Source organism: Nematolebias whitei, chromosome 1, assembly GCF_014905685.2.
Source record: "Nematolebias whitei isolate Nwh7 chromosome 1, NemWhi1, whole genome shotgun sequence".
In the NCBI taxonomy this organism is placed as follows: Eukaryota; Metazoa; Chordata; class Actinopteri; order Cyprinodontiformes; family Rivulidae; genus Nematolebias; species Nematolebias whitei.
In genome coordinates, this window is record NC_056498.1 from 47,901,925 (window position 1) to 47,914,252 (window position 12,328).

The following is a 12,328-nucleotide window of genomic DNA, read 5'->3' on the forward strand; positions in this document are numbered from 1 at the left end:
AATATAGAGTTCCTACTTCACAGTTTTTCACCTATCGTGGGGGTGTGTGGAACGTAACCCCCACGATAATCGAGGGACTACTGTATCCCAAAACATTAACAGGGCGTTCCCAGTTTCATTGAGCAGGTCGCAGCCTTGGTGCTTGAATTTTGAAGATGTTTAACGCATTTTCTCTCCAAATAGTCACAAAGTTGTTCTTGGCTTCTCAAACCCATCTCAGTTTAGTTTCTGTAATCCTAGAGCTGTATTGTGACACCTGCATGCCAGCTCTCCTCTGACAGAAATCATGCTGGGACGCAGAACCTCAATAATGTCCAGGTCTCATAACCACAAAGATAATAAATATTTATAAAATGAATTTTAAAAATTGTCCTTTTTTTCATTTACCCTTTATTTATACAGGAAGTCTCATTGAGCCACGAGAACTCATTTTCAAGAGAGACCTGTTTACAGAATTCGCTGAGGTTCCAACAAAGAATTAGAATATTTTCCTCATACTCTTGAGTCACCAACGGTCAGAAATTAGAAACGAACTCTGAAAGTTGACAGCGCATTGTCCAGCGTGCACCAGATTTCATTCAAACTCTGCGAGGTTTAAATCAGCTCATCAAGACTAATCATCAGTTGATTTGTACGATGTTACATATTACAATAAAAAAGGCCAACTCACACAAGCTCAATTAATATAACAGCTTAAATCTGAACTCGTGACTCTCAGCTGGACATCCACGTTTGCCAGAAGCTTGTGGAGCGAACAGCTGCACGTAAAATGACCCAGCCCCGAAAAGAATGCTGAAGCTAAACCACCCCAAAACAGATCGGCCTCTCGGCAGAACCAGAACTTTTCACACCAGCCAAGCAGCAGAAAAGGTAGAAGTTACTCTGCAAGAGATCTAAGGGACAATGCAGCTGTGATCTGCGTTAGCTTGATGAGAAGTTTTTACTGAGTGATTCATAAATAATACATCATCATCCACAGTCATCTAGAAAACATTATCCACTACAGAGAAAATGATGGGACCAATATGAGGGACATTAAGCATCTCTAATGCTCTCTCCAAGAAAACAAAGACAAGATGTGGAATTAATCATTTATAAACTTCTTTTTTAACTTAAATTAATTTTACACATGCATAGTTTAATAAAAGACGGATTAGAACAATCAAACTCACAAAAGGGGGCCAAAATTAAAGCCTCTCAAAGTAAGGGCCACTTTCAGAATCTACATGAACTCAGGTTTGACACCGACATCTTTTCTTGGTTGCAGGTTCCTCAACTAAAGTTTGACTGGTCTCATTTGACGTTCTCTGTTGCATTTTTGACATCATAATCAAAGATCACTGAAAAAAATAAAGTGATAAAAGTATTTTACATTTCAAACGTCATCTTGGGGGCCAGACGAGATGTCAACGAGGGCCACATTTGGAACAACGGACATCTCAGAAATGAACGGTAACACCGGTTGAGTTTATCATCAGAGTTATAACAACCTGGACGGTGTTAATGGCTCACCACCAAAAGTCTGTTAACAAAATATCTCATAACTGGATGGATTTTAATTAAACTTTCAGAAGTTAATGAATAACTAGCTCTACAAGTGATTAACATTTAAAGACAACCCACTTTGATATGGCAGTTATAATCTTAAAAACAGTAAAATGGCTATAATTCTATCAGTTGTACAGGTTTTGAGTTAAAGTTTGATAAGGTAGTAGCTGAGAGTCATTCACAGCACGTACGCCGAGTATGACTTCACATGAGATCATTTTAAATTCAGTGGTTGGAGCAAAATGGCTCCACTATTTCCCATCAATATATGATTTCAAAATGAAACTGTGGCATGAGGCGAGGGCCTTCGATATGCATTTCTTAATAATAATATTAATAATTAATCAAACAACCAAAAAAATCATTAATATCAGATACATTGACCACCTCTTGCCCGTGCAGGGACTAAAGCGACAACAAGCAAACGCACGCATCATGCAGCACATCGATGGTGCAGAAGCAGACCCCCCCCAGGCCCACTTCTATCCCAAGCAGATCTAGGTCAAAGCTGATTAATGTTTCCACGTCCCAACCCTTTCTACCGATCGCTAAGAAAATGATGACAGTGAACTGGACGGATCGAAAACCACCAACCAAACCTTAATGGGCTGAAATGGGGCCACACAACAGAACAAACGACAGAGGGAAATTCTTATTTGATTATACTTTCACTCTTAATTCATTATGCCGTGCACACTTCTTGTTATCCTTCGTTCGAACAGTATTACTGTGATTCGAGTATCCCTAGAGAATGTTCTGCTCTGTAAAAGAATAAAAAGGAAAAAAGTAGAAATGTGCTAGAATTTGTTCTCGTATTATTAATGCATCCTTAATTAAAGTCATTTTAGCTGTCAAAATATGTACGTTTTCTTTTAGAATGTGGATTGCTCTCTTCAGGTCGAGGTTCTGCCTCAAGTGGAGGAGTTCAAGTATCTCGGGTGTTTGTTCACGAGTGAGGGAAGAAGGGAGCGTGAGATTGGCAGAAGGATTGGAGCAGCTTTTGCAGTATTGTGGACTCTGTACCGGTCCGTTGTGGTGAAGAGGGAGTTGAGCTGTCAGACAAAGCTCTCTGTTTACCCATCAGTCTACGTTCCTCACCTCTGGTCACAAGCTCTGGGTAGTGACTGAAAGAACGAGATCGTGGATACAGGAGGTTGAAATGAGTTTCCTCTGCAGGGTAGATGGACTCTCCCTTAGAGACAGGGTGAGAAGTTCAGCTATCAGGAGAGACTCAGAGTAGAACCGCTGCTCCTCCACATTGAGAGGAGCCAATTGAGGTTGTTCGGGCATCTGGGAAGGATGCCCCCCTGGGTGCCTCCCTAGGGAGGTGCTTCGGGCATGTCCGACTGGGAGGAGACCCCGGGGACATTGGCCTGGGAACGACTTGGGAGTCGTCCCAGAGGAGCTGGAAGCTGTGGTAAGAGATGTCTGGACCTCCCTGCTCAAGCTGCTGCTCTCGAGACCCGAGTCCAGAACAACCGGATGATAATGGATGGATGCATAAATATTAATATGAATCATTCACCACCAGAAGTATGGAGCAGAGTTTGTAATGAGCCAAATCAGAGGAGTCATATTTTGTTGCCAACAATTAACGAGTCATTTGTTTACATTTGAACGTTGTTGAGTACACTGTGGACAGTCTCTGATACATTGTTGGTAAAATTATCCCTGGAAGTAAACATAATCCAAACGACTGAATCAGGAACAGCAGGCTGAACTAGAAACGGTAAAGTTCTCACTTTTTCTGAGCAGAAACGACGACTAAAAGCTGAGTGGGCGAGTCGACACAACTTGAGTGATTTTGGGGAGAGTGTTGGAGCAAATGTTGGAGCTCGGTCGGATCATATGGAAACAAGTTGTGCCGAGATATTCTGAAATACAAATGTATTTGTTGAGGGCAAGGAATATTTACCATTTCCTGATCCCATTTTCACCAAAACTCACGAGTTTGAGTTATTTACCCCTAAACAATCATTGTTTTCATATGAAAAACACAGAAAAATCTAATATTTTGACAGTTGTTATTGCTTTAAAAACTTATAGTAACTTATAACTAATGGCTGCCAACTACCGTGCGCATTCGTTTCCCTTCAGAAAGAGACGAAGCGACGTCCACGAAGGAGACATTTGTTTTGGAGAAGTCCAACGATATCCATGTATTGGTTGGTGCGTGTTTGTTTTCAAATTTAAAGTAAAAATCCAGATAAACGCGTTTTGTTTACGTCGAGTGCATACCCACATTTCAGAACAACATTTGGATCGCCGCCTCATTTAAAGTGCACTATTTGCTACAACAGGTTTGCTGCTGTGATGGGTTTTCTACCTGAACCTGAACCCTCAGAGGCTGGACTGTCCAGAACAAAACAGCTGGAAGTGTATATGGAGCACGATGAAGGGACTGGCTGAGGAATCCATGCCACTATATTTACAGACGGATTGGGTGGCATGCATGCCGTGAATTTAATCGAACACGCACAGTCCATCTTAAAGTACCAATTTTTAAAAATTAACGTACACAAGGAGCAGTTGAATCCATTCCAACTGACGATTCCTGTCAACTTTTGTTAGCTACTTATCGTCATAACGGCCGTAATATAATAATAATAAAAAAGCCTGAAAGACAACGCTAAGAACTGGGTCCAAATGTTAACACTTTACATCGATCAATACAGCACAACACGTCCTTTTAAAATAAACAATAAGATGTATTTTGCACAGAACAGAGCAGTGTTATTTGTAGCGTTAGCCACCTAGCTAGCAGTTAGCTAAGCCAGCGATGTTTTGGGAATGCGAGGCAGCTCGTCTCCCGCGGCTTCTCATAACTGTAAATGTGGGCGTTGTTCGTCAATAGCTTCGCTTCTTTTTTTATTTTTTAAATGTGGTGTTTTGCAAACAATGCGGTTAGTGGAAGTTTACGCCAACACAAACGATATTACCTCGGGACGCAGCTCGGGGACGATCGGTCTATCTCCCAGGTTGCAAAGAGGTTCATGGGTACGGGCATACTGGCGGAGCCCGAGCCCACGACCACAGCCCCGGCTGGCGCTCCGCCGACCGGGGGCATAGTCGGTGCGGGTCCGCCACTGCCTCCGATGCTCGGGTTCAGGAAAGCGGCCCGGACGCCTCCTCTCTCTACAGCCGCCGCCATCATTACCACTACCGCCTGGAAGCAGCTCTAGTTGAGTGTCGGACGAACGCAGGAGCCGCCGACCCCTGTGCCGCTCGCTCCAGCTCCTCCGCTCTTCCAGCGTCAATCCACCGACTGGGGTTATGGACAGGCGAGGCGGGGCGGGGCCTGAGCCTGCCGATAGGGGGCAGCACCAGCCTGAGCCTGCCGATAGAGGGCAGCACCGGCCTGAGCCTGCCGATAGGGGGAAGCACCGGCCTGAGCCTGCCGATAGGGGGCAGCACGGAGCCGGTCGTGTCTTTATTTAGTTATTTATTTATTATTTTTTAACTCTATTAAGTTTCCATCAACATTACAAACATTTGTCTGCCGGAGTATATTAACAGGTACAAAGGAAATGGTGTTCAAGTATAGAAAATTATTTAATTATTCCAGAATTGCGCCGCTCAAAGTGGTTGGAGTAGCTCTCTTACATTCATACTGAGATTTTGCTTTTGAAAACTTTAATTACACATTTTTATGGATTTTTTTTTTCGGACGATTACTTCCTCTGGTATCAGAGGCTGTGCCACTGGAAGGATTTTTACTGAAACCTTTTTTACATTTGGGCATTTGTTATGATGTGTAACCATAACAACAAGTTGGTTTTCCACAACTGGGAGCTGCTGATTAACATCTCAAGAGCCCAAATAAGACCTCAACTACAGCACCAAATCCCAAATGAGTTGAAAAGGAGGTGCCGTGGATGCATTACCGTCTACCTGGAGGCTGTGCTAGAGTGCCTGACCACAGCTTAAAACAGCAGGAGGACCGAGATCGTCCCCTGGCACTTGCAATGAAGTCCACAGCAACGAGAGGCTCAGCAGTCTGCTGCAAGAAATGGCCATTGCTTGGGGAGGAGTTCTGCCGGCATTCAGGCAGTCCTGCTGCCCAAGAGGACAAGAGGTCTGCAGGGTCTGGGTGGACGGATCGGCATCTGCAGTCAGTTTCTTCAAACCTGCTGTGGGACGGACTGCTACAAGAAATCCTTCCTGCCCCAAACCATCAGCATCTAGAACAACTCTAATGAAACCAGGATGATGAGCTACAACAACAATTAATTTCCCTTTGGGATTAATAAAGTATTTTTGAACTGAATTGAATTGAAAAGAACATGACAATCTAGTTTTCATTCAACATTTATTTAGACAGGCTAATCCCAATGAGCCTCAAGGACTCATTTACAAGAGAGACCTGATTTCTTAACATATTTACAGATTATATTCGTAGATAAATTCACATTAAGTTTTTCTAGAATTGACATGGTTTTCATTGCCTTTTTGTTTTTAAGTCCCTTAATTGTGGTTCTGTATAGGGAAAGTTACTTGCTGCAGTGGATTATGTTTGGCTTGGAGTTTGACCACTGTTTCTTGTGTAAAAGTAGAAGTTGGGTGAAGTAGATCAAGTCTTTATCCACGTCCTTTTCATTGAAGCATAGTATGTCTTTTTTTATTTTACTTATTTAACCTTTATTTCACCAGGCAAATCCCACTGAGATTAAAAATCACTTTTGCAAGAGAATCCTGGCCAAGACTTTCTCTGTAAGATGAATTATTTACCAGTTTTCTGTCATATGAGTTGTTGTACATCTGTCCAGAGTGCCTTTGTGTCATTACATTGATAGAATGAATGAGAAATTGTTTTGTCTTTATTTAAATTAAGTGAGGTCTTTCCACATGTTTGTGACGTGTGCTGGCAAAATCAGGCAATTTTTTTCAATATTGAGTTGTCATTATTTTTTACACTTTTATCTCAAAAGCTTCAAAATTTTCCAAAGGGATTTTAAACAACTGTTAAATTCATGGTAAAAACCTGTTCCTGTTTTTAGTATTTTACATCGCTTTATAATGTCGCTGTTTTTTGTTTAGTTTTTATATAATTTATTCTATTTACTTTTCTTTTTATATGATTGTCTATTGTTGTCTGCACCTCATCTGTGCTCTTTGTTTAAAACAGGTCTCTCTTGTTAATTAAATTCAGTCCAATAATACTTTATTAATCCCAAAGGGAAATTAAATCATGTTGTTGTAACTTGTTTCATTAAGAGATGTTATAGATTCTGATGGCTGTAGACAGGAAGGATCTCTTGTAAAGGTCCGCCCCACAGTGGATGCGAAGAAAATGGCAGCAGATGCTATCCAATCCGTCCACCCTGACTCGGATGGCCTCTCGGTTCCCCTGTGCTGAAGGACCGCCTGAATGCTGGGCAGAACTCCTCCCGGAGTGATGGCCACACCTCCCAGCAGCCTACCGAGCTCCTCATCACTGCAGACAGACGGCTGCAGGTGCCAGGGGATGATCTCGGTCTTTCTGCTGTCACGAGCCACGTTTCCTGCCAGTTCCAGGATATCAGTGGTCAAACACTCGCGCACAGCCGGCAGGTAGACAGGAATGCATCCATGGCGCCTTCTTTTCAACTCATTTGAGATTTGAGGCTGCAGTTGAGCTATTATTTGAGCTTTTGATGTGTTAATCAGCTGCTCTCAGTTGTAAAAAAACAATAATAAAACAAAAAAAAAAACCATCTTGTTGTTATGGTTACGCATAATAACAAATGTCCAAATGTAAACAAGTTTCAATAAAAATCCTTCCAGCTGCACAGCATCCGATACCAGAGGAAACAATCGTCAAAAAAAGGTGATTTACATGCAGATAAAGAGGAATTAAAGTTTCCAAAAGCAAAATCTTTAAATGAAGGTAACAGTACTCCAACTTGCAGCCATCCCGAGCGGCGCAGTTCTAAAATGGTTCTAATGGGTCAGATACGCAGTTTGTTGAAGCATGTTCCTTTATTACCAGACCAGCAAGAACTGAGTTTTGTTTACAAGAATTCAGCACTGAAAACTTGATTTGTATCAGTCAAGAGTGACGCCATCAAGAATTCCAGCTATATGGTTCAAAAAGTAACGTCTAAGCTTTGCAATGAGGCCAAACTTTATACAAAGGGATTTCCCAGCTCTAGAGCATACGGCAGAGAAAAATAGTTAATTTCAAAAGAAAAATATGAGGGTTATAAGACAAAGTGTTATTTCTGAAGTCATATTATATTTAATTACTGGGATCACTAGATGTCTTTAAAGATTGCCATTTTGTTAAGTCCAAGGCCAAATTCATAACACTGAGGCCTTGTGGGTCATTTTGACCCGAGGGCAGCGCGGGTGTGTGTGTGTGTGTGTGTGTGTGTCTTATCATTATTCTCAGTTATTTTGCACAGCATGTGCTCATTCCGACTCACACAGGTCACTTATTTTAATTAAAATAATTATCTTCAGCTATTTTCATTGCAACTCCTCCATCTTTGTGGTGTTTAGCAACACGTTACACTCTGCTACAGCAACACGTCTGACAAAGTACTCGAGTAAACTCTGTTAAAATGCACCGTTTGATAAAGTTCAGGACAAAACCTGTTTGTGTTTGATTCTTCACAATGATCACCTTCAACCACGGTGATTCGCACGTGAAGGAATCATCGCGTTCGTGTGCACCTCCGAAGGCTCAGCAGTTAAATTGTTTCTTGTATGTCTAAAATTCATTCAATTTAATTTGTTGTTATTTGTTGTTAGTCTTCTACCTGCTACTAACTGTAACTGACTGAGTTACACATTTTCTGTTTTGGGATCAAGAACGTCTCATTTTGGTGATCCAGGAATCTTATTGCTTTTTATGTTTCAGATAAATTGTTTTTTTTATACTTGTTATCCAGTATTGTGAAAATGTTTTAAACACTTCAAATGGTGGGCTTCTGCCTGGATATTTGCTCATTTGCTCATTTATGCTCGGTTTGCCTCCTCTTTCTTCACTGACACTCACCTCCTGCTCTCCTTCCCTTCATTCTGTCAGCTTGTATGACACAACGTGGGTATTTTTCAGGGAAACGTGAATTAATTCCTCGAATCATCCTTTTGTCTTTTTTAACCGAACAGAAAAGCCACGCCCTGGCAGTTCTGACTGATTGCTCAACCCCTCCGACGCTCAAACAGTCACAGCCTCTCCTCTGCTTTACAACCTGCCTCTCGAGCTCCTCCATCTTTGTCAACATGAACTCGTTGACCTGCCTCCTGAGTCCCGTCTGCTGCTTTGTGCTGGAACATGTTTAAAGTCGTATACATCACACTGTTCTGCCTGGACCTCATTCAGAATGAGGTCCAGGAAAACTAAACACTGGCACGTATCCTGCAACGCACGCTCCATTCAGATAGAAACAAAGGAAGAGGAACCTAACCCGGAATGGAACAAGCGTCCATATAAGCCACCGTCTTCCATTTATTCATTAATAATTAATCTTACCTTATTATGAAAATGTTATACTCACCCTGTAAGGCCAAGGAGCTTTACATGAGCACCCAAGAGAAATAAAATTATCAGAACAGCTACAGAAATATTGGTCGTTTTCTTTGTATGCTCAAAAAACAGCATCTTAGTTGATAATAAATAAATGAAACTGGCACGACTTGAAGGAGTGCAGATCACCCGCCACCTTGCATGCATGCCAACATTTTAACCACAGCTCTTGTGTGATCTGTTAGTGCTCTGAGTCTGTGCTGGGCTACTACTACCACACACAGCTGTAGCTCAATATCTGTAAAATCGCCTGAATTTCCTGTGGGATCCCGCAGGGCTCGATTCTTGGACCCCTTCTGTTTTCACTCTATCTGCTCCCTCTCTGGGGTCTATCCTGAGGAAACAGTGTTTCATTTCATTGTTATGCTGATGATTGTCAGATTTATCTGTCCTTAAAACCCAATAGTTCTTCATTCACCCTCTGTTAAAATGTATTTAAATGTTTTAAGTTTTAATGATCAGAAAATTGAAGTCTGTTAAGCCCTAGCTCTACTGCTGTCTCTGTTCCTGTAAACCTGGACTCTCTTCAGCCATATCTTAAGCAGTCTGTTACCAATTTCAAGTTGGTTTAATACTCTGATTTTAAGTTTAATAAACATATTAACTCTGATCTGCAGAAAAGCTTCTTCCAGTTAAGGCAGATAGCTAAGCTTAAGTCAGTGTTGACCAGATCTGACCTTGAACAAATAGTCCATAAATTAGTTACACTGGACTACTGTATCGCGCTTTATGTTTGGGTCAGTCAGGTCTCCATCTCATGTCTGCAGCTCGTCTCTCAACAGGAACTCATAGGTTTGATCACATCTCACCAGTTCTGTCCTCCCTTCACTGGCTCCATACGTATCAGAATTGATTTTAAAATTCTCCTGTTGACCTTTAAGTGCATAAATTACCTTGCACCCTCATATCTCTCTGACCTACTTCAACCATATGTTCCTTCTCGGGCGCTGAGATCATCTGATCAGCTGCTTTTGGTTGAAGCCCAGAGGACATCGGGCTTTTTCAGTCGTGAATCCTAAACTTTGGAACAATCTGCCCCCCAACATTAGACAGACCCCCTCACTTCCTGTTTTCAAACTTCGGTAACAGCTGCTGTTTTAAACGCGCTTTTTAAATAAATTTGATTGCGACTTTGAATTGTAGTCCTTTTCTGTGTTTGATAAGGTCGAATGGCTGTGGCGGCCATCTTTAATTTATCTGTCTTCAAAAGTCATTAACTTGTAAAGGTACAGCCACTGATTACTTCCTGAACGTTTCATTCAAATCTGTTCGATAAATCATGACATATTTTGCTTAACAGGCTTGACAACAAAAGTTAATATATTAAGGTGAAACTATTGCACACCTTGAAGCCCTCAGATTATGCGTTGCGTAGGGCTCCCTGCTACTACCACACCAAATTCTAGCTGGAAGGCTTCAAAACTGACTGAGCTTGAACCATTTTTTGCATTGGCTAAGGTCAGTTGGCTGTGGCGGCCATCTTTAATTTCATTGGCTCCAGCTGTTGATCAGTTAGATGTAGCTCTGAGAGTTTAATTGAAATCAGTCCAGTGGTTTGTGGAGATTTTGCTAACAGACAGCAGGATGCATGAACCAGTTGTTACACGGTCGCCTTCCTTTCACTGACTGCAGCATCTCAAAATGTAAAAACTGTCAGAGTAAATGTTTAAGTGGGCAGGACCGACATCAGTTCCCAACAAACTCCACGTGCATTAATCACTGCCTCTGTGCTTTTCCTTTTGATGACATCACAGCTGAAACCAGGCACCCAGACCAGGTCTGTGTTGTTGTTCACACGGTTCTGGTGTTGTGAAACCCGCTCCACCTGACCCGACATGCTCAGGAGGGTTGGGTGCCCGAGTCACCGTCTGTGGTACCAAACAAAACTCGTTCAGGTTTCCCCTCAACTTCCTGTGAAGTGAAACAGCCAACATGTGACAAGCGTGGGCCATGTTGAGAAACACAAATGTGAAATTCATCATGAATAAGCTTCTTCTTTTGTTTCTTTATGATCTAATGCAAAACACTGAGACTTTCAGCACCTGACCAACATCCACTGATGGTGTTGGCAAACATCGTGACACATCACACCTGTTGAGGGTGACTCTCAGCTACTACCACATGAACTTTTAGCTCAACATCTGTGAAATTCAACGAGCCATCGGGATTTTTGTGTTGGTTGAAGTTCATTAGCTGTTGGGCTGACTCCAAAAATGAATCCGTTGTAGAGGTTCAAACAAAGATTACTTTCTGAGAGTTTCATTAAAATCTGTCCGGTGGTGCATGGGATATTTTGCTAACAGATATACAGAGTCCACCCCAACAGCTGAGGACAAGGCTTTAAACTAAGATCTGAAACAATTTGTTGTCCTGAAAGTATGTGTTAAGGACAATCTTTAGCTACTACCACACCACAGTTTAGCTTCGTGTATTTAAATCTGACTGAGATACAGACATGTTTTTATTTTGTAATGTCTGTTGGCTGTGGCGGCCATATTGAATTGGAGTTAGCTCTGAAAGTTATTCAGTTGTAGATGCTCATCCACTGATTGTTTCCTGAAAGCTTTATGAAAATCCGTCCAATGGTTCATGAAATATTCTGCTAACAGACAGTTGACTCCGAGGAGTTAATGGCAACATTTTTGAACTAAAAACTTGAACAATCTGTTATCAGTCAGAAAGTGTGTTGGAGATTCATCTCAGCTACTACTACACCAAATTTTAACTCAATATTTGTAAAATTTGCTGAGAAATAACAATTTTTTTGTTTTTTTAGTATCTATCTATCTATCTATCTATCTATCTATCTATCTATCTATCTATCTATTCTTTAAGGAATGCTAAGACGTTAAATATTGTTAGTATTATTAATTTCCTCCTTTAACAAAGGGAGTCACTTGTAGAAGCTGTAGGGGGTTTGATTAAACATGTTTGTTTTTTCTCTAAAAGTGAACATGTTTCACAAATAATACCAATAACAATAAAAACAAGTGATTAAAAATAGATATCAAACTGTTTTTTTTTTTTTTTTAATAAACTGGTGCAGTGGAATGAAAATCTAGAGTCTTCTGCCATCTAGTGGTTAAAATCAGCATTACAGGTTAATTTTAACATTTTTATGATGAAGTCCCTCCAATAGATGGCACAACATCCATATTTTTGTGCCTGATATTTAAAGAGCAGGTATGGCTGCTCCTTATTCTCCTTTTCTTCCTCTCTTGTTTTCTCCTCACCCCATTATAAACCTGCTCCAGATGTGAGGGAGCGTGT

The 12,328-nt window shown here is 41.3% G+C and overlaps 1 protein-coding gene across 1 annotated transcript in view; it reads right to left on the reverse strand.

The window, feature by feature from the left end:
* LOC119423275 (phosphofurin acidic cluster sorting protein 1) overlaps positions 1 to 4,699 on the reverse strand; it is a 61,262-nt gene extending 56,563 nt beyond the window's left edge. The window contains exon 1 of the mRNA XM_037690698.1: positions 4,550 to 4,699. Coding sequence (XP_037546626.1) covers positions 4,550 to 4,699 — 150 coding nt within the window. The remainder of the gene's footprint in view (positions 1 to 4,549) is intronic.
* Positions 4,700 to 12,328: the final 7,629 nt, after the last annotated feature.